Source organism: Piliocolobus tephrosceles, chromosome 12 (assembly GCF_002776525.5).
Source record: "Piliocolobus tephrosceles isolate RC106 chromosome 12, ASM277652v3, whole genome shotgun sequence".
Lineage (NCBI taxonomy): Eukaryota > Metazoa > Chordata > Mammalia > Primates > Cercopithecidae > Piliocolobus > Piliocolobus tephrosceles.
In genome coordinates this window covers 111994218-112021654 of record NC_045445.1, presented here as the reverse complement: position 1 = coordinate 112021654, position 27437 = coordinate 111994218, and the positions used below count along the sequence as shown (strand labels likewise).

Below are 27437 nucleotides of genomic sequence, written 5' to 3'. Positions count from 1 at the left end.
GGGCTGCAGCAGCTGACCAGCACCGATTGTCCGGCACTCCCGAGTGAGATGACCCCAGTACCTCAGTTGAAAATGCAGAAATCACCGTTCTTCTGTGTCGCTTGCGCTGGGAGTTGGAGACTGGAGCTGTTCCTATTCGGCCATCTTGCTCCGCCCCCGGTTTCCTTTAGTTCTTTGAACATATTTAAGACAGTGGCTTTAACGTCTTTTTCTAATAAGTCCTATGGCTGGACTTTCTTCATAATCTTCGTTTTGTTTTGCTTTTGGTTATTGAAAACTCGCCATTTGAATATTATAATATGGTAACTCTTTATATCAGATTATCCTCCTTTCCCTGGGTTTACTCTTCTTGCTTATTGAAGGCTGTAGTCATCCATTTGTTTATTGACTTTTCAAAACTATTATTGCAAAGAATACATTCTTTGCTATGCATGGTCACTGAAGTGTCTGTTCCTTTAGCTGGTGTTGAGTAGTGTTTTGAGATATATTTCCTTGAATGCCTAGAAGTAAAATAATCAGACACATAAACAAAAACAGCTATCATAGTCTTTTTGGATAGAGTGTCCTGAGGCACTTCTTTAGCAGTTAGTGAGGTTGTTTACAGCAATTTCTTAGTTTTTATTTACCACTTGAACTTAACGTAGAGTCAGACAAAGATGAAAGTTTAGCAACTTCTCAGGTATTTTCTGAGCACATGTCCTACTCTGAGTATCCTTGATGCTTTCTAAATTCTCCAGGGCAGTTTTAAATGCCTTAATTTCCCTAAAAGTTCCCCTACTTTTATTTCCAGCCTTTAGGTAGTGTTTGCATATCTCAACCATAATATTCTGTCAGGTGGCTTTGGGTTTTTTGTTTATCTTACAATATTTTTCAGCAATTTCACTGCTTTTCTGCCTTGAGTGAGTTCAAAGATAGGCAAAACATGGCAAGCACCTTGCATCAGTCCTTCATGTACCCCCAAGAAGTTTAGAAGAGATAAACACAATAATTTCTGAATGAAGTCTGTTCTGTTTCATCAAAAACCAGGTACCTTTGTTTAAGTTCCTTGTAGATTGTGGGTGTTAGACCTTTGTCAGATGGGAAGATTGCAAAAATTTTCTCTCATATTGTAGGTTGCCTGTTCACTGTGATGCTAGTTTCTTTTGCTGTGCAGAAGCTCTCTAATTTAATTAGATCCCATTTGTCAATTTTGGCTTTTGTTACAATTGCTTTTGGTGTTTTAGTCATGAAGTCTTTGCCCATGCCTATGTCCCGAATGGTATTGCCTAGGTTTTCATCTAGGGTTTTTATGGTTTGGGGTTTTACATTTAAGTCTTTAATACATCAAAGGATATGAACAGACACTTCTCTAAAGAAGACATTTATGTGACCAGCAAACATAAAAAAACCTCATCATCACTTGTCAGTAGAGAAATGCAAATCAAAATTACAATGACATACCGTCTCATGCCAGTCAGAATGGCAATTATTAAAAAGTCAGGAAACAATAGATGCCGGTGAGGCTGTAGAGAAATAGGAACACTTTTAGACTGTTGGTGGGAGTGTAAATTAGTTCAACCATTGTGGAAGACAGTGACGATTCCTCAAGAATCTAGAACCAGAAGTACCATTTGCCCCATCTATTCCATTAGGGGGCATATACCCAAAGGATTATAAATCTTTCTACTATAAAGACACATGCACATGTATGTTTACTGCAGCACTATTTACAATAGCAAAGACTCGGAACCACCCCAAATGCCCATGAATGATACACTGAATAAAGAAAACGTGGCACATATACACCATGGAATACTATGCAGCCGTAAAAAAAAAAATGAGATCATGCCCTTTGCAGGGACATGGATGAAGCTGAAAGCCATCATCCTCAGCAAACTAACACAGGAACAGAAAACAAACACCACATGTTCTCATTCATAAGTGGGAGTTGAACAATGAGAACACATGGACACAGGGAGGAGAACAACACACAGTGGGGCCTGTTGGTGGATGGAGGGCAAAGGGAGGTAGAACATTAGGACAAATACCTAATGCATGCGGGGTTAAAACCTAGATGACAGGTTGTTAGGTGCAGCAAACCACCATGGCACATGTATACCTATGTAACAAACCTGCACATTCTGCACATGTATCCCAGAAGTTAAAGTAAAATAAAAAATTAAGTTAAAAAAATAAAGAAAACAGATCCCAGGGTCTTGCACTGGGGAATGAAGGCCGCTAGCCTCAAGACAACTGCTGAGTCAGAGAGAGTGGAACAAGGGCAAGTAGAAGTGCCACAAAACTTTCCTACTGTTTTTAAGTTGTCTTTTTTTTGTTTTGATTCAGTATTTACTTGATTGCTATAAACTTTTGACTTTTTTCCAGTTTTGACAACATGGTTCCTGCCAGTTTTTGCGTGTTTTTGGTGTTTCTGTAGGGCCATGGACATTTGGAGCTGCCTGTTTACCATTTAGCTGAAGCCAACCTTTTTAGTTTTGATACAACCCCCAAACAAGATCAACTTTTTCTTTTCTCTTTGATGCAGACTTTTTGTGTTTTCATCTAGACTGGACCACATATTCTTTTCTTTTTTCAAAATAAGGGTCTAGCACTATATAATTGCAAATATATTTTTAGCTCTGAGTGTTAATTGTTTTATGATTCACCTGCCTAGGTGCCGATATTGTCAGTCCATTTTGGATTTTGAATCCAGATGTATAAAAATCAGAGCCAAGGAATTCGCTTTAACTTTTTAAAAAATGTGCATACACTAAAAGTCTCTTTCTGATATATGAACATTAACAAATATATACAATTGAGCAAAAAAATACCAAAATCAATATAGAGAACAGTTGCATCACCTTCTGTACATTTTTCTTGTGTGTATTACTATAGGCTGTGAAGGGTACTAGGTGAATGAGGGGTAGGTGTCGGTGGTTAATGGGTACAAAAACATAGTTAAAAATAATGAATTAAGACCTAGTATTCAACCTCTCCTCCACCTCTAGTCCATGGCAAACACTAATCTGAATTTGACCCCATAATTTTGCATTTTATAGAATGCCACATAAGTGAAATCATAAGGTATTCATAAGATAATTGTGAGGTTTTCAGTCTGACTTCTCTCACTTAGCATAATAAATTTGAAATCCATCCACATTATTGTATGCAACAGTAGTTCATTCTTTTATTGTTGAAAAATAAGTTTGTTATTCATTCACTATTTGGAGAGCATTTGGATTATTTTCAATTTTTGACAATAATGAATAGGTTGTATGAATAAGTTTCACTTCTCTTGGGTAAACACCTAAATCTGGGAGTCCTTAGCTTTATGTGAAATATGTACTTAACTTTCTAATAATGAAGAAACTTGTTTTTCAAAGTAATGGTAAAATTTTGCATTCTCATCAGCAATGTATAAGTGTTTTACGTATTCACATGTTATTTTTGTTTAAGCAATTGTGATAGGTGTGAAGTGATATCTCATATGGTTTCAATTTGCTTTTCCTTAATATGAAACATCTTTCCATATGCTAATGTGTAATTTGTATAGCTTCTTTTTTGAAGTGTCTTTTCAAATATTTCACCAACTTGTTTCATTAATTCATTTTTTTAAATTGAACTTTGAGTGTTCTTTATGTACTTTGGATACAAGATAGATTTTTTGTGAGAAATGGGTTTTTGACTTATACTTTTATTTTCTTAATAATGTTGTTTAAAATAACAGACTAAACAATTGACGCTATACAATTTAATTGCTTTTTAATAGATGGTTCAATAGATGGCTGCTTTTGTATTTAAGAATCTTTGCTTACCCAAGGATTACGAGGATTTTTTTTCCTATAATTTCTTCCTAAATATTTACCGCTTTGGATTTTGTATTTAAAATCTGGTTCCTTTTGAATGAATAAGAATTATTTTAAAATTTTATTTTTATCTTTTAGAATTATTTTTGAACTCATTAAAAGTGAACCATCTTGCTTTTAAAAAATGTGGTTCAATGTCACAAGATAATTTTATTTTTTAAAACTACTTTTTAAAAACTGCAGTTTGGCTAAATAATATCCCATATTTCTCAAAGCAAAAATTAACAAGTATAATGTATTTTTTTTCTCTCAGGTGACAATAGTTAAATTTATCATTCAAGTTCAGATTAATTTCTTTGAGTCTTCAAAGCTCTACACTAAATATTTGTCCAGTTCTCCTTCGAATCCAAAAACGGTGCCACTGATCCGACCATGTTATGTTCAAGCTACTGGTATGTAACAAAAAATAATCAATCGGTGTGGGTAGGCCAAAGATTTGCACTTAAGTGTCTAAAAGATAAAAAACAGAATATGCTATTTATTTTTCGCAAATGGAAATATTAGAAAATAAAATTTTAAGAGGATTCCTTTGTGTGTCACTTAAATTGTGTCTATGAGATTTGAATGTTGATAAACAGCACAGATATAATCTCTGGCAAGCAACTTGCTAAAAAAAGAGAGTAGAATTAAAATCAGGCCAATTTAGTATGTTATTGTGTGGTCAAGTTTAAATAATTAAGACAAAATATAAATTATTAAAATATTACAAAATGTATTTAATATAAAATAAAATAATAATAATTTTGTTTAAGAACATAGCTCTCTTCCAAAGGAATGGGTTACTAAAAGACGAAGTACATGAAAAGAAGAAGTATTTTACAAATTTGAAAGTTTTGCTGAATTTTTATCTACTCATTTTCTTCAAATATTTAAAGATAAAAACTGATATACTCTGCAAATTACATTTTTGCAAGTTGGCTTTGCTTTCAATTATATATGTATATTTTTCATGAAAAGAAAATAAATCTATATTTTGTTTTTATAGTTCTGATATTAAGTTAAATTGTCATTAATTATAAAATAGTAGGGAGTATCATATCAGTTAATAATTGCATTTGGTAACTAGTAAGAGAGGTCTCATGAATATAGCGTGCACATGATAAAAATATTTCACTCTCATTTAAAATCCAGAATTAGGAATTCCACAGCTGATATGGAGGCTCAATGAGGTTAAAGTTTTTCCCTTTGTTTTAAGAATTTCTTTTGGAAAGTAATCATCATCTAGTATTGCTTCCTGAATTAGGTAGATCAGCTTTCAAAACACTTGTTTGAAAATTAAAAATTAAGATAGCATTGTTAAAGAAAATTGGAAAATGTAGAAACAAAAATATTATCTGAAATTCAAATATTTAAAGTGCTCTTAATATTTTGATATCTTTTTTGTTCTATACATTGCTTTTGTTAATTTATTTTTTAAATATACTTGTGATCTAACTCCTTATGCTAAGTGGAAACCAGCTCTATTTCATTTTATTTTTTAATTTTTAATTTTTGGAGGCACATAGTAGATGTATATCTTTATGGGGTACATGTAATGTTTTGATACTGGCATGTAATGGGTAATAATCACATCATGGAGTATGGGGTATCCATCCCATCAAGCATTTATTTTTTTTGTGTTACAAACAATTCAATGATACTCTTTTGGTTATTTTTAAGTGTATAATTAAATTATTATTGACTGTAGTCACCCTGTGGTGCTAGCTAATACTAAGTCTTATTCATTCTTTCCAATTATCCTTTTGTGCCCATTAACCATCTCCTCATGCTCCCCCTCATCCTCCTACTACCCTTCACAGCCTATAGTAACCATCCTTCTACTCTCTGTCTCCATGAGTTCAATCGTTTTCATTTGTAGATCCCACAAATAAGTGAGAACATGTGATGTTTGTCTTTCTGTGCTTGGCTTATTTCATTTAGCATAATGACCTCCAGTTCCATTCATATTGTTGCTAATGACAGGATCTCTTTCTTTTTATGGATAAGCAGTACTCCATTGTATCTCTACCACATTTTCTTTATCCAGTAATCAGTTGGTAGAACCTTAGGTTGCTTTCTAATGTGGCTATCAATGAACAGTGCTGCAACAAGCATGTGAGTGCAGATATCTCTTTGATACACTGATTTCCTTTCTTTTGCGTATATGCCCAACAGTGGGATTGCTGGATCATATGCTAATCTTTTTTTTTTTTTTTTTCGAGGAAACTTCAAACTTTTCTCCATAGTGGTTCTACTAATTTGCATTCCCATCAACCAGCAGTGCGCAGGGGTTCGCTCCTTCCCTCTTCTCTGTATCCTCACCAACATTGGTTTTTGCCTATCTTTTGGACAAAAGCCATTTTAACTGAGGGGAGATGATATCTCATGTAGTTTTGATTTGCATTTCTCTGATGATCAACGATGTTGAGCACATTTTCATGTGTCTGTTTGCCATTTGTATGTTTTCTTCTGAAAAATGTCTATTCTTTTGCTCAATTTTAAATTGGATTATTATATTTTTTCTCATAGAGTTGTTTGAGGTCCTTACATATTCTGGCTATTAACCCATTTGAAGCTTGAAGTTTCCTCCAAAAAATACAAATAAAGCTAGCATATGAGCCAGCAATCCCACTGCTGGGCATATACCCAAAAGAAAGGAAATCAGTATATCAAAGAGATATCTGCACTTCCATGTTTGTTGCAGCATTATTCATGATAGCCAAATTAGGAAGCAACCTAAGGTTCCATCAACAAATTACTGGATAAAGCAAATGTGGTACAGAGACACCCTTGTCAGATGAGTATTATGCACATGTTTTATCCCATTCGGGTATTGTCTCTTCACTTTGTGGATTGTTTACTTTGCTGTGCAGAAGCTTTTTTAATTTGATGTGATATCACTTGTCCAGTTTTGCTTTGGTTGCCTGTGCTTATGAGTATTATTCAAGAAATTTTTGCCTGGACCAATGTCCTGGAGAGTTTCCCCAATGTTTCCTTGTAGAAGTTTCATAGTTTGAGGTCTTGAATTTAAGTCTTTAATTACTTTTTATTTTTATTTTTTTATATGGTGAGAGAGAGTGGTGTAGTTTCATTCTTCTGCATACGGATATCCAGTTTTCCTGTAGCATTTATTGAAGCGAGTCTTTTCCCCATTGTGTTTTCTTGGCTTTTTTGTTGAAAATGAGTTCACAGTATGTGTGTGGATTTGTTTCTGGTTTGTCTATTTCATTGCATTTGTCTATGTGTCTGTTTTTCTGCCAGTACCATGCTGTTTTGATTATTATAGCTGGGCAGTATAAAGTCAGGTAATGTTATTCCTCTAGTTTTGAACTTTTGCCTAAGATAGTGGATCTTTCATGGTTCCATATACGTTTTAAGATTGTTTTTTCAATTTCTGTGAAGAATGTCATTGGTATTTTGATAGGGATTAGATTGAATCTGTAGATTGCTTTGGGTAATATGGATATTTTTTACAATGGTGACTCTTCCAAACCGAGAACATGAAATATCCCATTTTTTTGGCACCCTCTTCAATTTCTTAATGTTTCATAATTTTCATTGTAGAGATCTTTCACTTCTTTGATTAAGTTAATTTCTAGGTACTTAATTTTATTTATGGCGTTTGTAAATGGGATTACTTTTAAAATTGCTTTTTCATATAGTTTGCTATTGGCATATAGAAATCTACTGGTTTTTCTGTTGATTTTGTATCTTGTAACTCTACTGAATTTGTCATTTATAATATTTTTTGATATAGTCTTTAGATTTTTCCAAATACAAGATAATGTTGCTCTGCAAACAAGGTTAATTTTACTTGTTCCTTTCCAGTTTGTATGCCTTTATTTCTTTCTCTTGTTTGATTGCTCTGGCTAGGATTTCCAGTACTATGTTGAATAACAGTGGAGAAAGTGAATATCCTTGTCATGTTTCATATCTTAGAGGAAGGCTTTCAGTTTGATACTATCTGTGCGTCTGTCATGTATGACTTTTATTACATTGAGGAATTTTCCTTCTATCCCTAGTTTTTTGAGGGCTTTTATCATGAAAGGATGTTGAATTTTATCAAGTGTTCTTTCAGCATTAATGGAAGTGATCATCTGGTTTTTGTCCTTCATTCTGTTGATATGATTTATCACATTGATTGATTTGCATATATTGTTCCATTCTTGCATCCCAGGAATAAATCCCACTTGGTCCTGATGAATGATCATTTTAATATATTGCTGAATTTGATTTGCTAGTATTTTGTTGAGGATTTTTGCATCAATATTCATCAGCGATATTGGCCTGTCCCATCTTTTTTTTTGATGTGTCATTGTCTGGTTTTGGTATCAGAGGAATACTGGCCTCATAGAATGAATTTGGAAGTATTCCATTGTCTTCTATTTTTCAGAATAGTTTGAGGAGGATTGGTGTTAGTTTTTCTTTAAATGATTGGTGGAATATAACAGTGATGATACCAGGTTTTCTTTACTAAGAGACTTTTTATTGTGTCTTGAATCTCATTACTTGTTATTGGTCTGTTGAAGTTTGGAATTTCCCCCTGATTCTGCGGTAGTGCTCCTCACACGGGGCACCAGTTGTGGGGGGATGTGTCCCTTGCAGACTCCTGACCCAGCAACAGATGAATGAAGTACACTGACACACAGATATTCTGCTTTGCCAGTCCAGCTGAGTGTCTGAGCCTCTTACAGACTCCAGCAGAGTCCTGTAAACAGTTGAGACTGCAGCCTCAAGCAGTCAGTGAGACTTGCATTTATTTAGTAAAGATTAAAAGGTCATGAGTAAGCATCACTAGAGGGTAAAGATTCAAGGCCGGGTTCCTAGGCCTAAAGCAAACACCATTTGCAGGTAATAAACTTCTGCCAACCCCCCCCCCCCCCCCCCACCCGGTGGGAGACAGTTAAGCACCTGTGGTAGGACAAAGGTTAGTCTTAGGCACATATAAGTAAACAGGTTAGTAAGATAAACTCTACACATTCCTTTGTACTTGCACCCTAATCTTTCTGGCTTCTGCAAAGAGACCCTGGCTGCCTTCAGCCAAGCAATGTGAAGCTATGCAAACTCTCAGGCCTTCCAAGAGAGTTTGTCGCTATTTCTATAACTATCTTTAACATTTTTCCCACTAGCCTGACTGAACCCCAACATGGTTCAACCTTGGTGCATTGTATGTGTCTAGGAATTTATCAGTTTCTCCTAGATTTTTCCAATTTATTAGTTTATAGTTGCTCATAGTAGCCACTAATGACCCTTTGAATTTCTGCAGTATCAGTTATAATAAGCCTTTTTAAAATCTCTGATTTTATTTATTTGGATCTTCTCTCTGGTTTTTTAGTCTAGCTAAAGGTTTGTCAATTTTGTTTAACTCTTCAAAAAAATCAACTTTTTGTTTCATTGATCTTTTGTACTCTCTTCATTTCATTTTTTAAAATTTATGCTCTGATCTTATTTTTTTTTCTACTAATTCTGGTTCTTGTTTTTATAGTTTTTAAAGATGCATCATTAAGTTATTTGAAGATTTTCCTCTTTTCTGATGTAGACACTTATAGCTATAAACTTTGCTTTTAGTATTGCTGTTGCTGTATCCCATAGGTTTGGATATGTTGTTTTCTTTCTGTCAATTTGTATAGTTTTCAAAATTCCTCTTATTATTGATTTCTTGTTTTGTTCAATTGTAATCAGAGAAGATGCTTGATATAATTTCAAATTTTGAATGTTTTAAGACTTGTTTTGGGACCTGACATTATCAACAGGTCACTGGGTCTTGTACTTTTATCCATTCAGCCAGTCCATTTACATTTAATGTTATTATTGTTAAGTAAGGACTTACTCCTTGAATTTTGTTATTTCCTTTCTGCTTGTTTTGTGGTCTTTGTTTTCTTCTTTGTTTCCTTCCTGCCTTCCTCTTAGGGATGGTGATTTTCTTTGGTGATATAATTTAGTCTCTCACTTTTTATGTTTAGTGTACCTGTTGTATTTTTTTGGTTTGAGGTTACCATGAGGTTTGCAAATAGTATCTGATAACCTTTCCTTTTTTTTTTTTTTTTTTTGAGACAGAGTCTTGCTCTGTCACCTGGGCTAGAGTGCAGTGGCCGGATCTCAGCTCACTGCAAGCTCCGCCTCCCGGGTTTACGCCATTCTCCTGCCTCAGCCTCCCCAGTAGCTGGGACTACAGGCGCCCGACACCTCGCCTGGCTAGTTTTTTGTATTTTTAGTAGAGACGGGGTTTCACCGTGTTAGCCAGGATGGTCTCGATCTCCTGACCTCGTGATCCGCCCGTCTCGGCCTCCCAAAGTGCTGGGATTACAGGCTTGAGCCACCGCGCCCGGCCAACCTTTCCTTTTAAGCTAATAACAAGGTAACACTATTTGCATGAAAAACAAATAAAGAAGCAAAAAGAAAATTAATAAAAACTTATGCCTTAACTTCATCCCTCTGCTTTTTAACTTTTTGTTGTCTCTATACCTTATGGTACTATATCTTGAAAAGGTGTTGCGGTTATTATTTTTGATTGGATCATCATTTAGTCTTTCTATATAAGAGTATTTTACACACCATAGTTACAGTGCTAAAATATTTGTTTTTTATGTGTCCTTCTTTTTTTAATTTTTCTGTTTTTTGAGATGGTGTCTTGCTTTGTTGCCCAGGCTGGAGTGCAGTGGCGTGATCTCGGCTCTGCAACCCTCAGCCTCCTGGGTTCGAGTAATTCTCCTGCCTCAGCCTTCCAAGTAGCTGGGACTACATGCGTGCATCACTATGCCCGGCTAATTTTTTGTGTTTTTATTTTTTTAATTTTTTATTTACTCATTTTACTGTATTTTAAGTTCTGGGATTCATGTGCAGAATGTGCAGGTTTGTTACATAGGTATATATGTGCCATGGTGGTTTGCTGCACCCATCAACACATCAGCTAGGTTTTAAGCCCCACATGCATTAGGTATTTGTTCTAATGCTATCCCTCCCTTTTCCCCCCACCCCCTGACAGGCCCTGATGTGTGATGTTCCCCTCCCTGTGTCCATGTGTTCTCACTGTTCAACTCTCACTCATGTGGTGTTTGGTTTTCTGTTTCTGTGTTAGTTTGCTGAGGATGATGGTTTCCAGCTTCATCCATGTTACTGCAAAACACATGAATTTATTTTTTTATGGCTGCATAGTATTCCATGGTATATATGTGCCACATTTTCTTTATCCAGTATATCATTTATGGGCATTTGGGTTGATTCCAAAAAAATATGGAACACTTCATGAATTTGCGTGTCATCCTTTTGCAGGGGCCATACTAATCTTCTATGTATCATTCCAATTTTAGTATGTGTGCCTCCGAGGTGAGCACTTGTGTGTGTCCTTCTTATTTCCTGTGAGTTTTGTACCTTCAGATGACTTCTTATTGCTCATTAATGCCATTTTCTTTCTGATTGAAGTACTCCACGCATTTCTTGTAGGACAATTCTGGTGTTGATTAAATCCCTCAGCTTTTGTTTGTCTGAGAAAGTCTTCATTTCTCCTTCATGTTTTGCCAGACATACTATTCTAGGCTAAACATTTTTTTTCTTCAGTATTTTAAATATTTCATACTACTTCAACCTGGCCTGTAAGGTTTTCACTGAAAGATCTGCTGCCAGACATGTTGGAGCTCCTATGTATCTTATTTGTTTCTTCTCTTTTGTCTGCTTTTAGGATTCTTTCTTTATCCTTGATCTTGGAATTTTGATTATTAAATCCATTGAGGTAGTCTTATTTGGGTTTAATCTGCTTGGTGTTCTATAACTTGGATATTTATATATATTTCTCTAAGTTTGGGAAGTTCTTTGTTATTATCCTTTTGAAGCAACTTTCTACCCCATCTCTTTCTCTACTGCCTCTTTAAGGGCAGTAACTCTTAGATTTGTCCTTCTGAGGCTATTTTCCAGATCCTGTAAGCATGCTTAATTGGTTTTTATTTTATCTCCTCTGACTGTATATTTTTAAATAGACTGTCTTTGAGCTTACTGTTTCTTTATTCTGCTTGATCAACTCTCCCATTAGAACTCCAATGCATTCTTCAGTATGCCAATTGCATTTTTCAGCTCCAGAATTTCTGCTTGATTTTTAAAAATTATTTTAGTCTCTGTTAATCTTATCTATAGAATTGTGAATTCCTGAATTCCTTCTCTTTGTTATCTTGAATGTCTTTGAGTTTCCTCAAAACAGCTATTGTGAATCCTCTTTCTGAACAGTCACATGTTTCTGATTCTCCAGGGTTGGTCCCTTGTGCCTTATGTAGTTCATTTGATGAGGCCATGTTTTCCTGGATGGTCCTGATACTTGTAGATGTTTGTCTGTGTCTGGGCATTCAAGAGTTATGTACTTATTGTAGTGTTCCCATTCTGAGATTGTTTGTACGTGTCCTTCTTGGGTAGGCTTTCCAGATATTTGAAAGGACTTGGGTTTTGTGATCTAAGCTGTATCTGATTTAGGGGGCACCCCAAGCCCAGTAACACTGTGATTCTTGCAGAATCAGAGAGGGGCCACCTTGATGATTTTGGACAAGATCCAGAAGAATGCTCTGAATTATCAGGCAGAGACTTGATCTTTTCATTACTTTCTCCCAAATGAACAGAGTCTTTCTCTCTGTTCTGAGACACATGGAGTTGGGAGTGGAGTGATACAAGTACTTCTGTGGCCACCACCACTAGGACTATGCTGTGTCAGACCTGAAGCCAGCACAGCACTCGGTTTCACCCAATGCCTCCTGTAGCCACTCCCTGGCTACCACCTATGTTCACTCAAGACCCTAGGGCTGTACAATCAGATGGTGGCAAAACCAACCAGTCTTGTGTCTTTTCCTTCAGGACAGCAAATTCCCCCAGGCCCCGGGTGGGTCCAGAGGTGTTTTCCTGGAGCTAGGGACTAGAGTCAAAAACCTTGCATGTTTCTCTGATGTTCTATTGTACTGCAGTGGAGCTGGCACACAAACCACAAGATGCAGTTCTTCCCACTCTTTCTTCCCCATTCCAAAGGCAGAGGAGCCTCATCACATGGCCACTGCCACCACAGTCCCGCAGGGAGTGCTGCCAGACTACTGCTGATGTTTCCTTAAGGCACAAGGGCTCTTCAGTCAGCTTGTGATGAATGCTGCCTGTCCTGGGACTCAGCCTTCAGAGTAATGGGTTCCCCCCTGGCCCAGGGCATGTCTAGAAATGTCACCCAAGAGCCAAGTTCTGGAATTGGGAATCCCAAGAGCCCTCTTGGTGCTCTCCCCACTGTTGCTGACCTGGTACCTAAGATGCATTACAAAGTACCCATTACTTTTCCCTGTGCTTTTCTCACCCTATAGCCACCACAGCTCTTAATGTGCTGAGTCCCACCTGAAGCCATCAAGTCTCTGAGTCTCACCCAAGGCCCTTGATGTAGAACTTGGGTCATCACTGCTGATTATTCAGGACCCACAGGCTCTTAACAGGTGACGAATGCTGCCAGGACTGAGTTCTCCCCTTCAAGGCAGAGGGTTTACTTCTGGCCCATGGGGTTTCTAGAAATATCAACTGAAAGCTAGGGTCTGGAAAAGGAGCTTATGACCCTGACTGGTGCCCTATCCTGCTGCAGCTGAGCTCTTATCCAAAATGCAAGACAAAGTCCTCCTACTTTTTCCTCTCTTCTCCTCAAGTGTAAGAGAAGGATCTCTTTGGAGCTGTGAGTTCTGCAGCCTTGGGTTAGAGGATGTGTGATGCCAGCACTTACTTAGCTCCCCCAGCTGGTGTCTTATTAGATCAAGTGCCTCCCCAGAACACTGACTCCGGGCCCAGCTCAGCCACTAGGACTCACCTAGGAATTGCTGTCTCTGTGGGCTAGACTGCCTTTCAATTTTATCTAGGGTTCCACAGCACTTTAGTTTGAGGTGGCGAGGCTTGTGGGAACTCAATTTCCCACTACTGGGATCAGTGATTCACTTCTGGCTAGGGCTGGTTTAAACACTCCCTCCATGGGTAGATGTCAGTTGTGTTTGTTCTGGTCTGACTTTCTGCTCTAATAGGGCAGTACTATACTGCCACTGCTGGGGTATTTGGAACGCGTGATGTCAGTGATTCATGACAGTTTTACCTACTTCTTCAGCCTCTTTCAGTGTTATGAAGTTGAAACCAGGTACTGTTAGTGCTCACTTGATTTTTGGTTCTTATGTAGTTGCTTTTTTTGTGTAGGTACTTGTTAAATGGTGACCGTGCAGGGAGGACAATTGGTGGAACCTTCTATTTCAACATTTTGCTGCACTCATTCTCTCTCTGTTTAATCTGAATAGAAAGTTTTACTTGGATATTGTAGTTCCTTATTAATTATTTAAATTAACCCTGAAAGCTAGTGCAAAAAAATTCATCCTGTAAGTGTCTCTTCTAGGTGACCTAAACATCATCATAAGCATTTAGGTTGTTCCTTCCTTTTACCTTCTTGTTAATATAAATATTGTGGTAGTGAAAATTTTTTTCGTAATACGTTTTTCTTATTTAGAATTTTTTGGAGAGATTCTCAAAATGGATTTCATTATATCTAAAGTGCATACATGTTAAAGGTTCTAGATGAATGTTGTCAAAGAACATTTCTAAAGGGTTTTAACATTTTACTACCTCCCTGGTGTAAACTCTTATTAATGTTGACTTAAAGAAATTGGCTCTCTTGACTGGTAATTTTGACTCACACTTATAATCCTAGCACTTTGGGAGGCTGAGGCTAGAGGGTCCCTTGAAGCTAGAAATTTGAGAACAACCTGGTTAGCATAGTGAGACTCTATCTCTAAATAAAAATGAAAAAAAAAAAAAAGTAGTTGAATTTGGTGACGCACATCTGTAGACCCAGTTACTCATGAGACTGGGGCGCAAGTATCCCTTGAGCCTAGTAGTGAGCTATGATCCTGCTACTGCACTCCAGCCTGGGGATAAAGTAAGATGGTGTCTATATATATAAAAAAAAAAGTGTATATCTTTCTCTGTGATTAAAAATACATTATTTCAATTTTCAGTTTGATTGCTCACGAGGATGAGAATTTCCTACCTTTGCTTTTAATTATATATTTTTATGGAAATGGTCTGTTCATATACTTCACTTTTAAGTAAAGTACCTTTGCTTTTTAAGTTTTTATATTTGTCTGATAGATTTGGGTGAGCTGTTTATATTATTTTTATATTTAATGTGAATGTCTTCCAAGATTTGTTATTTGTCTTTAGTATTATTCATTTTCTGATAGATCTCTTTGTTAACTTTATGGAAAATCTCTCTTGTTCATGACGTCTAACATGGCTTGAAAATTTAGAATGTCTTTGTCAGCTAGAGGGTTGGTAAATATGTAACGCTTTATTAGATATTTTGTACTTCCAAAAAGTACATATGTAACGCATTTACAGATATTTTTCTACTTCCACAAAGATTTCAGATGTAAAATCAGACTTACTTGTATTATATAACTTAACCAAAACCAAAGTTCACTAATGATTCAAATGATACAAGAAAAATTAGGCAAAGATGTAGCATTTCTTCTTCAAGAAGATGAGATCTGTCAGACACATCTTCCAAATTGTTCTTTTCTCCCTCCCTAGGATTCCTTTTAGTTTTTAAATTAACAGATGAGTTTTTAAATTTTTATTGTATATGTTTAAGATGTACAACATGATGTTTTGATACACATATACATAGTGAAATGATTTCGTAGTCAAGTAAATTAACATATCCATCATATCCATCATCCCACACGGTTATATTTTTTGGTGGCAAAATTACTTAAAATCTGCTTTCTTTGGAAATTTCCAGTATACAATATAATATAATTAACATTAATCCTCATGCTATTTATTAGATCATTTTGAATGACATTTATATAAACCTTGTTCCCAAAGAATGCCATTTTTGTTTGATGCTCCTTATTTTTGTACTCTTAATAGTTACATAGATATGAAATGCCTATATGATAAATGTCTACTCTTTGTCATCCATGCTCCATAAATTTGTAAATTCTATGTATTTTTGATAAGCTATCTAGGCAGGTACGTCATAGGCCTTCTTATAAGTCCGCTGGTGAATACCATTTCAATGTTAACAAAAAACTCTAATCAAGTCCATCATTAACTCCAAGGGAGTTAATTTTTTGAGAATTTTCATGTCTGAAAGTATCATTTTTCCTCCCACATTTGAATGGTATAATGCGGTTGAATATAGAATTTTATATTGAAATAATTTTTCTTCAAAATTTTGAAACTATGATTATTGTCTTCTATCTTCTCTTGTATTTAGAAATCTGTTATTTTTCTCCTACATCCATTATGTGCTACTCAGTGTTTCCTCTTTGAAGCTTTTAGAAACTTCTTTTTTCTCCTGGTGTTTCATTATTTTATACTGATGACTTTCATGTGAATCTCTCATCATATATATATGTTATATATACATAAATAGATATTTAGGGGATACAAATGCAGATGTCTTACATGCATATGTTGCATAGTGGTGAAGTCTAGGCTTTAAGGGTACCCATCATCCAAATAGTGAGCATAGTAGCCAGTAGGTAAGTTTTCAACCCTCGCCATCTCACACCATCCCACCTTTTGTAGTCTCCAATGTCCGTTACTCCACGGGGTATGTCCATGTGTATCCATTGTTTACCTCCCACTTGAAAGTAAGGACATATAGTATTTGACTCTCTGTTTCTGAGTGATTGCATTGACAATAATGGCTTCCGCTTCCAACCATGTTGCTGCAAAATACATGATTTCATTCTTTTTTATGACTGAGTACTATTCCACAGTGTGTGTGTGTATGTGTGTGCATGCGCACTTGTGTGCATGTGTGTATCACATTTTCTTTATCCAATATGTGCAGGTATCTTTCTGATGTCATTATTTCTTTCTTTTTGGGTTTATGCCCAGTAGTGGGATAGCTAGATCAAATGGTAGTGCAATTTTTAGTTCTTTAGGAAATCTCCACACTATTTCCATAAATGTTGTATTAATTTATATTCCCATCAACAGTATATAAGTGTTCACTTTTTTCCATAGCCTCACTAACATCCGTTGTTTTTTTAGTTTTTAATAATAGCCTTTCTGACTAGTGTAAGATAGTGTCTCATTGTGGTTTTAATTTGCACTTCCTTGATGATTAGTGATGCTGAAATGTTTTTCATGTTTGTTGGCTACATGTTTGTCTTTTTTTGATAAGTTTCTGTTCATGTCCTTTGCCCACTTTTTAATGGGGTTATTTATTTGGTTCTTGATTTGTTTAAGTTCCTTACGGATTCTGGATATTAGTCATTTGTCACATGCATAGTTAGTATTTTCTCCCATTTTGTATGTTGTCTGTTTACTCTTTCTATTGTTTATTTCTCTGTGCAGAGGCTTTGTAGTTTCATTAAGTCCCATTTGTCCATTTTTATTTTTGTTGTTTTTGGTTTTGAGGACTTGGTCATGAATTATTTGCCTAGGTCAATGTCCAGAAGAGCTTTTTCTATGTTTTCTTCTAGGATCATTATAGTTTACAGTTTTATATTTAGGCCTTTAATCCATTTTTAATTAATTTTTGTATATGGGGGGAAGTATGGGTCCAGTTTCATTATTCTGATATGAATTGTAGGATTGTTTTTTCTAATTCTGTGAAAAATGACATTGGTACTTTGATAGAAATTGTGTTGAATCTCTAGATTGCTTTGGGCAGTATGGCCACTTAATGATAATTGATTCTTCTAATCCATGAGCATTAAATGTTTTCCCATTTGTTATGTCATCTGTGATTGCTTTCATCAGTGTTTTGTAGCTGTCTTTATAGATAACTTTTACTTCCTTGGTTAGTATTTTATTTATTTTTTAAGCTATTGTAAATGAGATTGCTGTCATGATTTGATCCTCAGCTAGATTATTGTTTGTATATAGAAACACTACTTATTTCTGTATGTTAATTTTGTATGCTGAATCTTTACTGAATTCATTTATCAAATCTCAGAGGTTTCTGGTAGAGTCTTTAAAGGTTTCTAGATGTAAGATTTTATCAATGAGCAGGGATAATTTGACTACCTCTTTTTCAGTTTAGATGCCTTTTATATATTTATTTATTTTTTCTCTTGCTTCATTGCTCTGGTGAGGACTCCAGTACTGTGTGGAATAGGAGTGTGAAAGTTGGCATCCTTGTCTTGTTCCAGTTCTTACAGGAAATAGTTTTAGGAGGATTGGTATGATTCTTTGTATGTTTGGTAGAATTCAGCTATGAATTCACTGGTCCTGGGCTCTTTTGGGTGGTAGATTTTTTTTTTTTTTAATTACTGATTCAATCTCTTTACTCATTATTGGTCTGTTCAGGAGTTTTATTTATTCTTGGTTCAATCTTAGGAGGTTGTATGTTTCCAGGAATTTGTCCATCTTCTCCAGATTTTCTAGTTCGTGAGTGTACAGTTGCTCATAATAGTCTCTGATGATCTTTTGCATGTCTGTCATATTAGTTGTAATGTCTGTGTTTTCATATCTGATTGTGTCTATTTGAATCTTCTCTCTTCTTGGTTAGTCTAGTTAGTATAATAGCTTATCCATTTTTAAAACACTTTCTGAGAACCAGCTTTTATTTTTGTTAATCCTTTGCGTTGTTTTTTGGTTTCTATTTCATTTAGCTCTGCTCTGATCTTTATTTCTTTTCTTCTGCTAATTTTGGCTTTGGTTTGTTCTTGTTTTCCTAGTTCCTTAAGGTGTGACATTAAGTTGTTAATTTGTGATCTTTCTTCTTTTTTGATATAGGCATTTAATGCTGCAAACTTCCCTCTTAGCACTGTTTTTGCTATATCCCACAGGTTTGGATCCTTACTATTGTGTTACATTTTTGTGTTCTTTCAAATGGGGAACTCATGTCCTTTAGTTCTACAAAGCGTTCATAAGTTATTTTCTTGAAAATTTTCTATCATCGTTTTCTATATTCTCAGATTACTATCGGTTGGATTTTATACTTTATGGATTATGTCACATATATGTGTATATATGTATATATGCATTTACATATTTGTTATCTTAGGCAGTCTCTCTTATTGCCATTTGCCTCATCTTTTTATTGTATTTCCCAATATTTTTATTACTTGACTTTTCTAAATCTTAAAATATTATTTTGGCAGTTTTAAACTAGTAAGAGTTCTTAGTATTTACTAATTATTTCCTTATAGCCTGTTATTTTTGGAAAATAATACCTTTTATTTCTAATTATAATATGATTTCATTGACTTTTTTTTTCTGTTGACTACATTTTCACTATTTTTGCTGAATTATTTCTTCCTCTATGTCTCTCTCTTTTATGTTGAATAGTTCTTTAATATCTATTGACCCTTGCCTGTTTGCTCATGTTTATTAATACCTCTTAAAAGGCTGGCTTTATCATTAAATATTATATCACTGTCTGGCAATCAGGATACTAATGAATGTTTTAATTTGAGGAGGTATGTCTGGGAAATTAGTCTGTGATCTTTAATCTTAGGTGGTTTGGTTTCTTCAGAAAATGATTCCATAAAAATTTGTGATAGGCAGAGTATAATTTGTTTGTTTAAATTAAATAAGGCACTCTAAATGGTGAAGTAATATGCCAAAACAATGCTTTGTTTTTAAAGTTGTAGTCAACATATTATTTTCACTGGTTATTCCTAGTTGCTAATTTGTAAATGGAAAGACAATATTACATGTGCCACTTTTTATATGTCTGCTGTAACATTGTCTCTTTTAGGATTTCACATGACAGGTTTTGGGAGTAACACAAGGATGGACACTATCTACAACTTTCTCCTATCCCACAGGTCCTGGCCCCCTGTCAAATCATCCATTAATTCCAGTGGCATAATAAAAACACGTGTAAGATACATACATTTTTAGGATCAGAAATTGTTTTTATTTTATTTACTTATTTTTTCAAAAGCTGGTGATACCCTTTAGTTTTCATTAAGAATTACAAATGTCTTAGAGGTTTCAAGAAGTATAGAGTTTTTTTTTCCAGTAGATTATAATATCTTCTCTAATGCAGTGAGTATTTTTACAGATATGCCTTTTCTTAATCTTCCATAGAATAGCCATTTACTCCCAGAGTTTTCTTGTTTTATCTAGGAAATGTTACATGCTATGCCAGCTATATATTTTCTCTGTATTCCAATAAATTTTCCTTCTGCATTTCTGTTCACTTCTGTGGTGTTCAAACTCTAGTGTGGAGATCATTTTAGCTCTGTTTACTTTTTTCTTAGCTCAATATCACCTTTTTGTTATTTCAAGGATAATTTTCCTATTTTACTTATAATTCATTGCCATTAAAATATTCCACAAAAGGGAACCTCGGTAATTCAATAAACCGAGATATTTTAGAAATGTTTTTAAATGTTATTTTATTTTCTGGTTGGAAATATAAAAATATATAGAAACAAATCTTATTTTCTTAATGTTTAATGTTTTAAAGTATACTAAGAAGTACCTATGGGCTTATATCTGTTGACATTTTATCAGTATATTTATGTTCCTCTCACAGCATTGCAATCACCATTGAACTTATCTAGTACTAAGTTTGTATTTGAAATCCCTTTACATGAGATGAATCCTAATAATAAGGTCACAAAAACTCAGGTATGTATAAAGAAGTGATACAGTTTACAATTCTTTTCATGATTATGAATTTTAGTTTGTTAAGTTGATTATTAATAAGCATGAGTCATATGAACTATTCCCTATGATTGATTTCTCCCCAATTGTTTATGCTATTTGAAGCAAGAATACTGGTGTTTTTAGAAAACTTACATATAAAATTTCTCAGGAGTAATTTTCAAAATGTACAAATACATATACAGCTATTTATAAATGCATATATGCATATAATTAATAAGAATATTAAAATAATTTTAATATAATTAAATTATCCCATTCTCCTTATACAAATAGAAGCTATAATTTAAATTAATATGAAATATATTCCATAGATAAAAGAAAATGTGCTAGGAGGCAATAATAAATCTGAATAATAATAATAGTAAAGTAGCTTCTATATTAAGTTACTATTTTTTTCTTATGGGATATCTCTGCCTCTCTTCTAATTAGGAAGGAAAACAGAGAGACGTGCAAAAAAAGAAGTTCAGGACACATTATAGAAATTTGTTTTTGCACTGCCCCTTTTTGTCTTATATATCGCTATACCTGTAACCAATTTTGAACCTTTGAAGAAAATTATATGGAGAGAATATTTAGCATTGCTTTAATAAAACATAGCAGAATGCTATATAAAATTATAGTTAGAGATCAATGAAGGATCTACTGAAATTAAAATGTGACTGTTTAGAGTATCAAAAGTCAAGAAAACTTCTACTTCAAATAGAACTTCAAGAATACAAAGACCTTATATGTTGGACTAGAAAGGCAACTTTAATTAACTGAATTTAATGGATTTCAGATAAAAACAATACCTTCATAAATGTAGATTATTTTATGTCATTGAAATTTTATTCAATCGATGTAAGCAAAGAAGATCTAGACATCAATAGCATTCTCTCTTTTGAGGAGAAAGGGCGACATTGGCCCCATGGAGAAAAAAATGTGACTCTAATCTTCTACTTAAACTTCCCGTGAATGATATTTGCAGTCATAATATATAAGATATATGGTACAGAGAAGACGTAATGTGTTTATGGAAGGTTAATTTGACAGAAGGTTTAAGGATTTTGAAATAAAGAAATAAAACTCATTTTACATACTGGGTAATTAATGGGTACTGTCTAAAGTAGAGAGAATAAGAAAAACAAGAGGTATATATATAGTTTGCTTAAAATTACCAAGTGACTAATGGAAGAATTAAAAAATATGAATTTCCAAAATAGGAAGTGGAGCGAGGAGTATAGGTAGTACCAATGAGCTGCATCTTCATCTTTCCTAGTCGGCAGTCAAAAGACAGTATCTGAAGCTGATAAACCATAAAATACTCATGCTGCAGGCAGATAATGGCCCCAAAGATGCTTAAGTATTAATCTCCAAAATTTGTGAATACATGACCTTATATCACAAAAGATACTTTGCTGATGTAATTATGGTAAAGGACTCGGAGAAGGGAAGATTTTCCTGAATTATCTAGGTGGCCCCAATCTAATAACATGAGTGGTTAAAAGCAGAGAACCTTTTCTAACTGTGCTCAGAGGGAGATGTGATGACAGAAGTGTCAGAGTGATGCAGTGTTCAACAAAGAGGAAGAAGGCCACCAACTGAGGAATGCAGCTGACCTCTAGAAACTAGAAAAGGCTGTGAAATGGGCTCTTTCCTAGAGCTTTCAGGAAGGAACACAGTTCCTGCTAACACGTTGATCTTAGCCAAATGATACTTGCGTTGGACTTCTAATCTACAGAAATGTGATATATAATAATATATTTGTGTTTTCTAAAGTCCGTATGTTTGTGGTAATCTGTTATGGCATCTATAAAAAACTAATATAAGCCATATTGGTGTCACATTTAGATAAAAACTCAAATCACAATTGGCTAAAATTGGTTGCTTCTGGGAAGCAGAACTTTTGATGAAGAGGAATTTGGTGGGACAACTGCTTTTAAACAAGCATTTTGAACTTTTTGTGTAAGCTGCATACATATGTGATTTTGGCAAAAATATAAAGAAAAAAACACTAAACATACTGAACAAATTGATCAATGTTTCTTTATAGATAACTGTATCAGTTCCCTTCTCAGAATTATAAGATAGAGAAGGTAGATAGTATTTTGGAAGTATAATAGCTTTTCCTCATTTTAAAATGACAAAAATTAAGCTTCAAATGGCTGGTATGATTTTGTGCTCACCTTCTGTATTGAAACATGTTTTCTTTAGAATGCGTAAATTAACCTTTTATAGTTAGGATATACCAGTATTAGAGCTAAATAGATGCAGTACTTCAAGGCTTGGGAATAAAATGTGGTGATAATTGTACGACTCATTCTGTAGTCTTCAAGTATTTGAAGAGTAAAGTTAATGAAAAAACCTGGTTGATAGTTGTATTTTAATAGCAGGTTACATTAGAAAGATGAGTCTGCATGCAAGTCAGGACCATAATGTTCAAATTTACTAAAATGTTTCAAAGATAGTGCAGAGAATTTCTGATAGCTTTCACCCAACTTAACCTAACGTTACTTTACACAACCCTAGGGCATTTTTTTAAAATGAGAAATTAACATTAGTACAACATTATTGACTAAACAACAGACTCTATTCAGAAATCAATGGTTTCTCACTAATGTCCATTTACTGTCCTGGGGTCCAACCAGGATAGCACATTGCATTTAGTCTCATCCAACCTGTGACAGGCTCTCAATCTTGCTTATTTTTTATTATCTTGATGGTTTTAAAGAGTATTTGTCCAGCATTTTTTGAAAATATCTGTTAATTTGAGATTGTCTGATGTTTTTCACCTGATTAGACTGAGTTTTTATTTTCCATGGGTTTTGAAGAAGAATGTTACTGAGGTGAAATAATTTTTTTTTCACATCATATAAAGGAATACATGATATGAAAATGACTAATTACTGGTGATGTCTGCTAGGTTTCTCCACTGTGAAGTTACTGTTTTTCACTTTCCATACTCTATCCTTTAGAAGTGTGTGATCAATTTTAGCCTACAATCAAGTGGCAGGAGGTTAAGCTCTACTTATATATTACATATATTACTTGGAAATTTTCTTTAAAAGAGATTATTTCCTCTCCCTATTTATTTATTTTATTACATATCAGCATGAACACACATATATTTATTTTTATACTTTCAGTTATAATTTAATATTATATTATTTATTTTGTTGCTGAAATTGTTTCTGCTTTAGCCATTATAAGCTCTTTTATGTTGATCCTTTGACAGGCTACCATCATTGTGATTTTGAAGTGTTTTCTTAGTTAGTGGTACTACCAAATGTTCCAGGCTCATCTTTTTTTTTACTTGCTCCAGCTCTAAAATCAACATTTCTCCAAGATCCCTTAGTGCTTTTTATTGTAGAATGATATTTAGAAATCAAGGTCTAAGTACTGTGTATACGAGTTGCTACTGCAGTGTCACAGGTTCTAGGCCCTTTCAACAAATAGAGTCAGGAAATATGTGTATACATACTAATCCACATATACACATGTACTTATAATTATCTATATGTCTCTCTCTCTCTCTCTCTCTCTCCATACATCCATCTAACTAACACCAGTTCAGACTGATATCTCTAATCTAGCACCACAATGTCCATTCCCATCTTTCTCTCTTACTCATTTTTGACTAATTTCTCTGACAACGAGAAATCTGCCTCTCATTTTTTACACTTTATTTACTTATTTTAATCCTAATTTCAAGTAAAGAAGTTTCAGAATTTCTTAACTGTAGCCTGTTAAAATTGCTGACACCTTTATCACCTAGAGTACATTATTCATACACAATTGTTACTCTTTAGCCTTGTAGCTTTCAGTCAAAAACACAGTTTTTCAAAGTTACTGAGGTCAATTTCTCCCTACCCTAACTACGTTCAGTGAGGTTATTTCACACATTTGTAATACAGTGTATCAACATTCCAAGACGGATTACAGACTGTGATGCACTGTATTACAGCTGGATTGATTGTTTTTGATTTACATACATTTATGTTCATGTAAGATCTTTGGGTTTTGAAAAATGCATGGAATAATGTGTCTACCACTTCATTGCCATAGAGAACAGTTTCATCAGACTAAAAACCCCTTTGTCTAATATCATTTTAAAGCATTTTATCTATGATTAATCATTTGAATTTATACATAGGCTCATCAAATTGAGATGGTAATACAACTAAACTTTATTTTGCATGCTATAATTTTGAACTTTTTTTTTTTGTCTTTTTGTGTGTGTGAGCAGAATCTTGTTTTATATAATATTACCAAACACGATGTGACATGGACTTTGGATCTTAGTAATACTGGCAAACTTTTCAAAGATGGCACATTCAAGTTCAGTGTACTGAATGGGATTATACGACCAAATGCAAAGTATAATGTTTCCATAAATTTCTGTCCAAGTAAGATCTTTTCTCCTATATTTGTGGTTATACTTTCAATTTATCCTCCATATATGACATTGTTTTATTATGTATACAGAAATTTAGATTATTTATTTGTTTCTTTTAATTTGAATAATTATAAATAATACAATTTTATTAATCTATTTTTGAATGTTACGTTACTTAATTGACGAAGTTGGTATATATTCAAGGTGTACAATGTGAGGATTAGATGTATGTATACATTGTGTAATAATTGCCACAATGAAATTACTTAATATATCCATCATCACCCATGTTGTACATTAGATCCCCAGAAACTTGTTCATCTTATATCTGAAAGTGTGTACCCTTTGATCACCATCTCCCCATTTCCCCCACTCCCAAGCCCGTAGAAGACAATGCCCTACACTCTGCTTCCATGAGTTTGACTTTTTAGATTCCACATGAATGAGATTATACAGTAATTGTCTTTCAGTGTCTGACTTATTTTACTTACAATAATATCCTCTAGGTTCAACCTTTTTTTTTTTTTTTTTTTGCAAAGGGCAGAATTTTCCTCTTTCGTATGAATGAATAGTAGTCTATTGTGTATACATACATCACAATTTATTTATCCACTCATCCATCAATGGACACTCTTATAATCTGGCTATTGTGAATATTGCTGCAATAAATATAGGAGTGCAGATATTTGAGATACTGATTTCATTTCCTTTGAGATTACCAGATCATATGGTGGTTCTATTTTTAATTTTTTGAGGAATGGTCTCAGAATTCTGCTTATCACACTCAGCCACTATAGTGCAATGTAATCTGTTTTTCATTTTATTAGACTTATAAAATACCCAAATTACGAGGACACTAAGTTTTACACATATGGTAAGCTAGATAAAATACCCGCAACTGGCTCAGTTATCAGTAGAAGTTCAGGCAGGGTAAGAATCTGTTATAGCTTTTAAGCTTATTAGAGAGTTCCTTGAGCACTGTGCTCTCTCCCTCTCAATAATGTTCTATTAGCACTGTGTTGCATTAACTTGATGTTCTGCTATATCTATTAGCATGGCATTGTATAATCATTTTAGCTTTGTGTGTGAGAAACATCTCATAGCACATTATGATTAGTAGGTTTAAAAATGTTTAATCTTTTTACTACGTCTCTTTAAATCTCTGAAAATATGATAGAAAATATCAACTATTCTTTGCATTGTGAAATTTGTTTAGTAAAAATAAGTTTTATTATGTATTTCTCTAGTTTCTTCTCCATTTCTACCATATTCGAGTTCGAAAGAGCTAGCACAAAGGCTATTCCAGCTGAACCTACCATCCATATTTCTGTTCAGAACTTCTCTTTTATGTCCCTGTCAATATTTTTACTCAGACAAAATGCACTGGACTGGTCAATCTAGAAGGAAATAAGAAACATTTCCTTTTGACTTTTCGTTTAATATGGGACGGGGCCCTATCAGTCAAATCTATGGTTTCCTTTATTAGGCTCCCAACCTTACTCTTTTGTTGTTTTGTTTTTGTTGTTGTTCTTGTTGTTGTTGTTATTGTTGGAGATGGAGTCTCACCCTGTTTCCCAGGCTGGAGTACAGTGGTGCAATCTCAGCTCACTGCAACCTTCACTTCCTGGGTTCCAATGATTTTTCTGCCTCACGCTCCCAAGTAGCTGGGACTAGAGGCGCGCCCTACCACGCCTGGTCAATACAACCTAACTCTTAAGAATTAAACATGCTTAAAATGCCTTTAGAAATTACATCTCAGATGAGAGAGAAAATACTCTCAGCTTAAAAAGGGGTATGGTTGAATCTCCAATAGTCTGAGGTTATACAAAGAATCTCCTTCTCTATCACCCCAGAACCCTTTAAGAGGTCTGAAATTCTGAAATAATCAGAATTCAATAAGTCTTAAAACATTCCCTAACTCTGAAATTATTTTTTCTCCCCAAAATAAGTTTAACAACATCAAATTTATGAAATGAAACCATGATTTCCCTATAGATTTGTAATGTTTTAAATACATATATTCTCTTATAGCTTATTTTATCAGCTCAAACTATACGTAATTTTTTTTTAAATTTTTCACATAGTCTTTCCAGTACTCATTTGTCATTATTAGTAGGGAGCCCATTATTTTTCTGTCCCTCCTCTCCTTTCCTCTCCAGCTGCCTCCCTTTTTCCAAGAACCCTAGACTACTTACTTGATCAGGTAAAGGGCTTATTTGATTAAGTAATGGCCTTCAGTACAGAGAGCGCTAGTATGGCTGATGATTTCAATGAGTCCATTGCTTTTGCTTCTAGCACTAAGTGTCACTTTTGAACATGGTCTTGCATCACCCAGTGCACTGTCATTTTCTGCTCTGAAGATACCCTTGATGGCCCCAATCTTTGCTAAAGTACACTGGTGTCTCATTGGGAGGTTCTAAGATATCAGCTTGAAATCACAATCACTGAGTCACTCTTTTCTCTCTGTCACACACTATGCTTGGAGATTTTGGTGTGAAAGGGTATTGATTACTTGCTGTGATGGAAAAACTGTCCTCAGAAACTAGCTTTCAGCTTCCCGTGTTGAGCCCTGTTCTCTAATGCAAACTACCTTTTCTCTTACTAAGCTATGGCATGGG

At 34.5% G+C, this 27437-nt stretch overlaps 1 protein-coding gene and 1 non-coding gene across 2 annotated transcripts in view; one reads left to right on the top strand and one right to left on the bottom strand.

Annotated features, from left to right (window-relative positions):
• The window catches only part of CFAP47 (cilia and flagella associated protein 47), a 409569-nt gene that overhangs the window by 92268 nt on the left and 289864 nt on the right, over nucleotides 1-27437 (top strand). The window contains 3 exon segments of the mRNA XM_031936608.1: nucleotides 4099-4237; nucleotides 20311-20405; nucleotides 24670-24829. Coding sequence (XP_031792468.1) covers nucleotides 4099-4237; nucleotides 20311-20405; nucleotides 24670-24829 — 394 coding nt within the window.
• On the bottom strand, nucleotides 11052-11158 carry LOC111536347. The gene has a single exon (XR_002729709.1). It is a non-coding gene; the product is annotated as a U6 spliceosomal RNA (small nuclear RNA).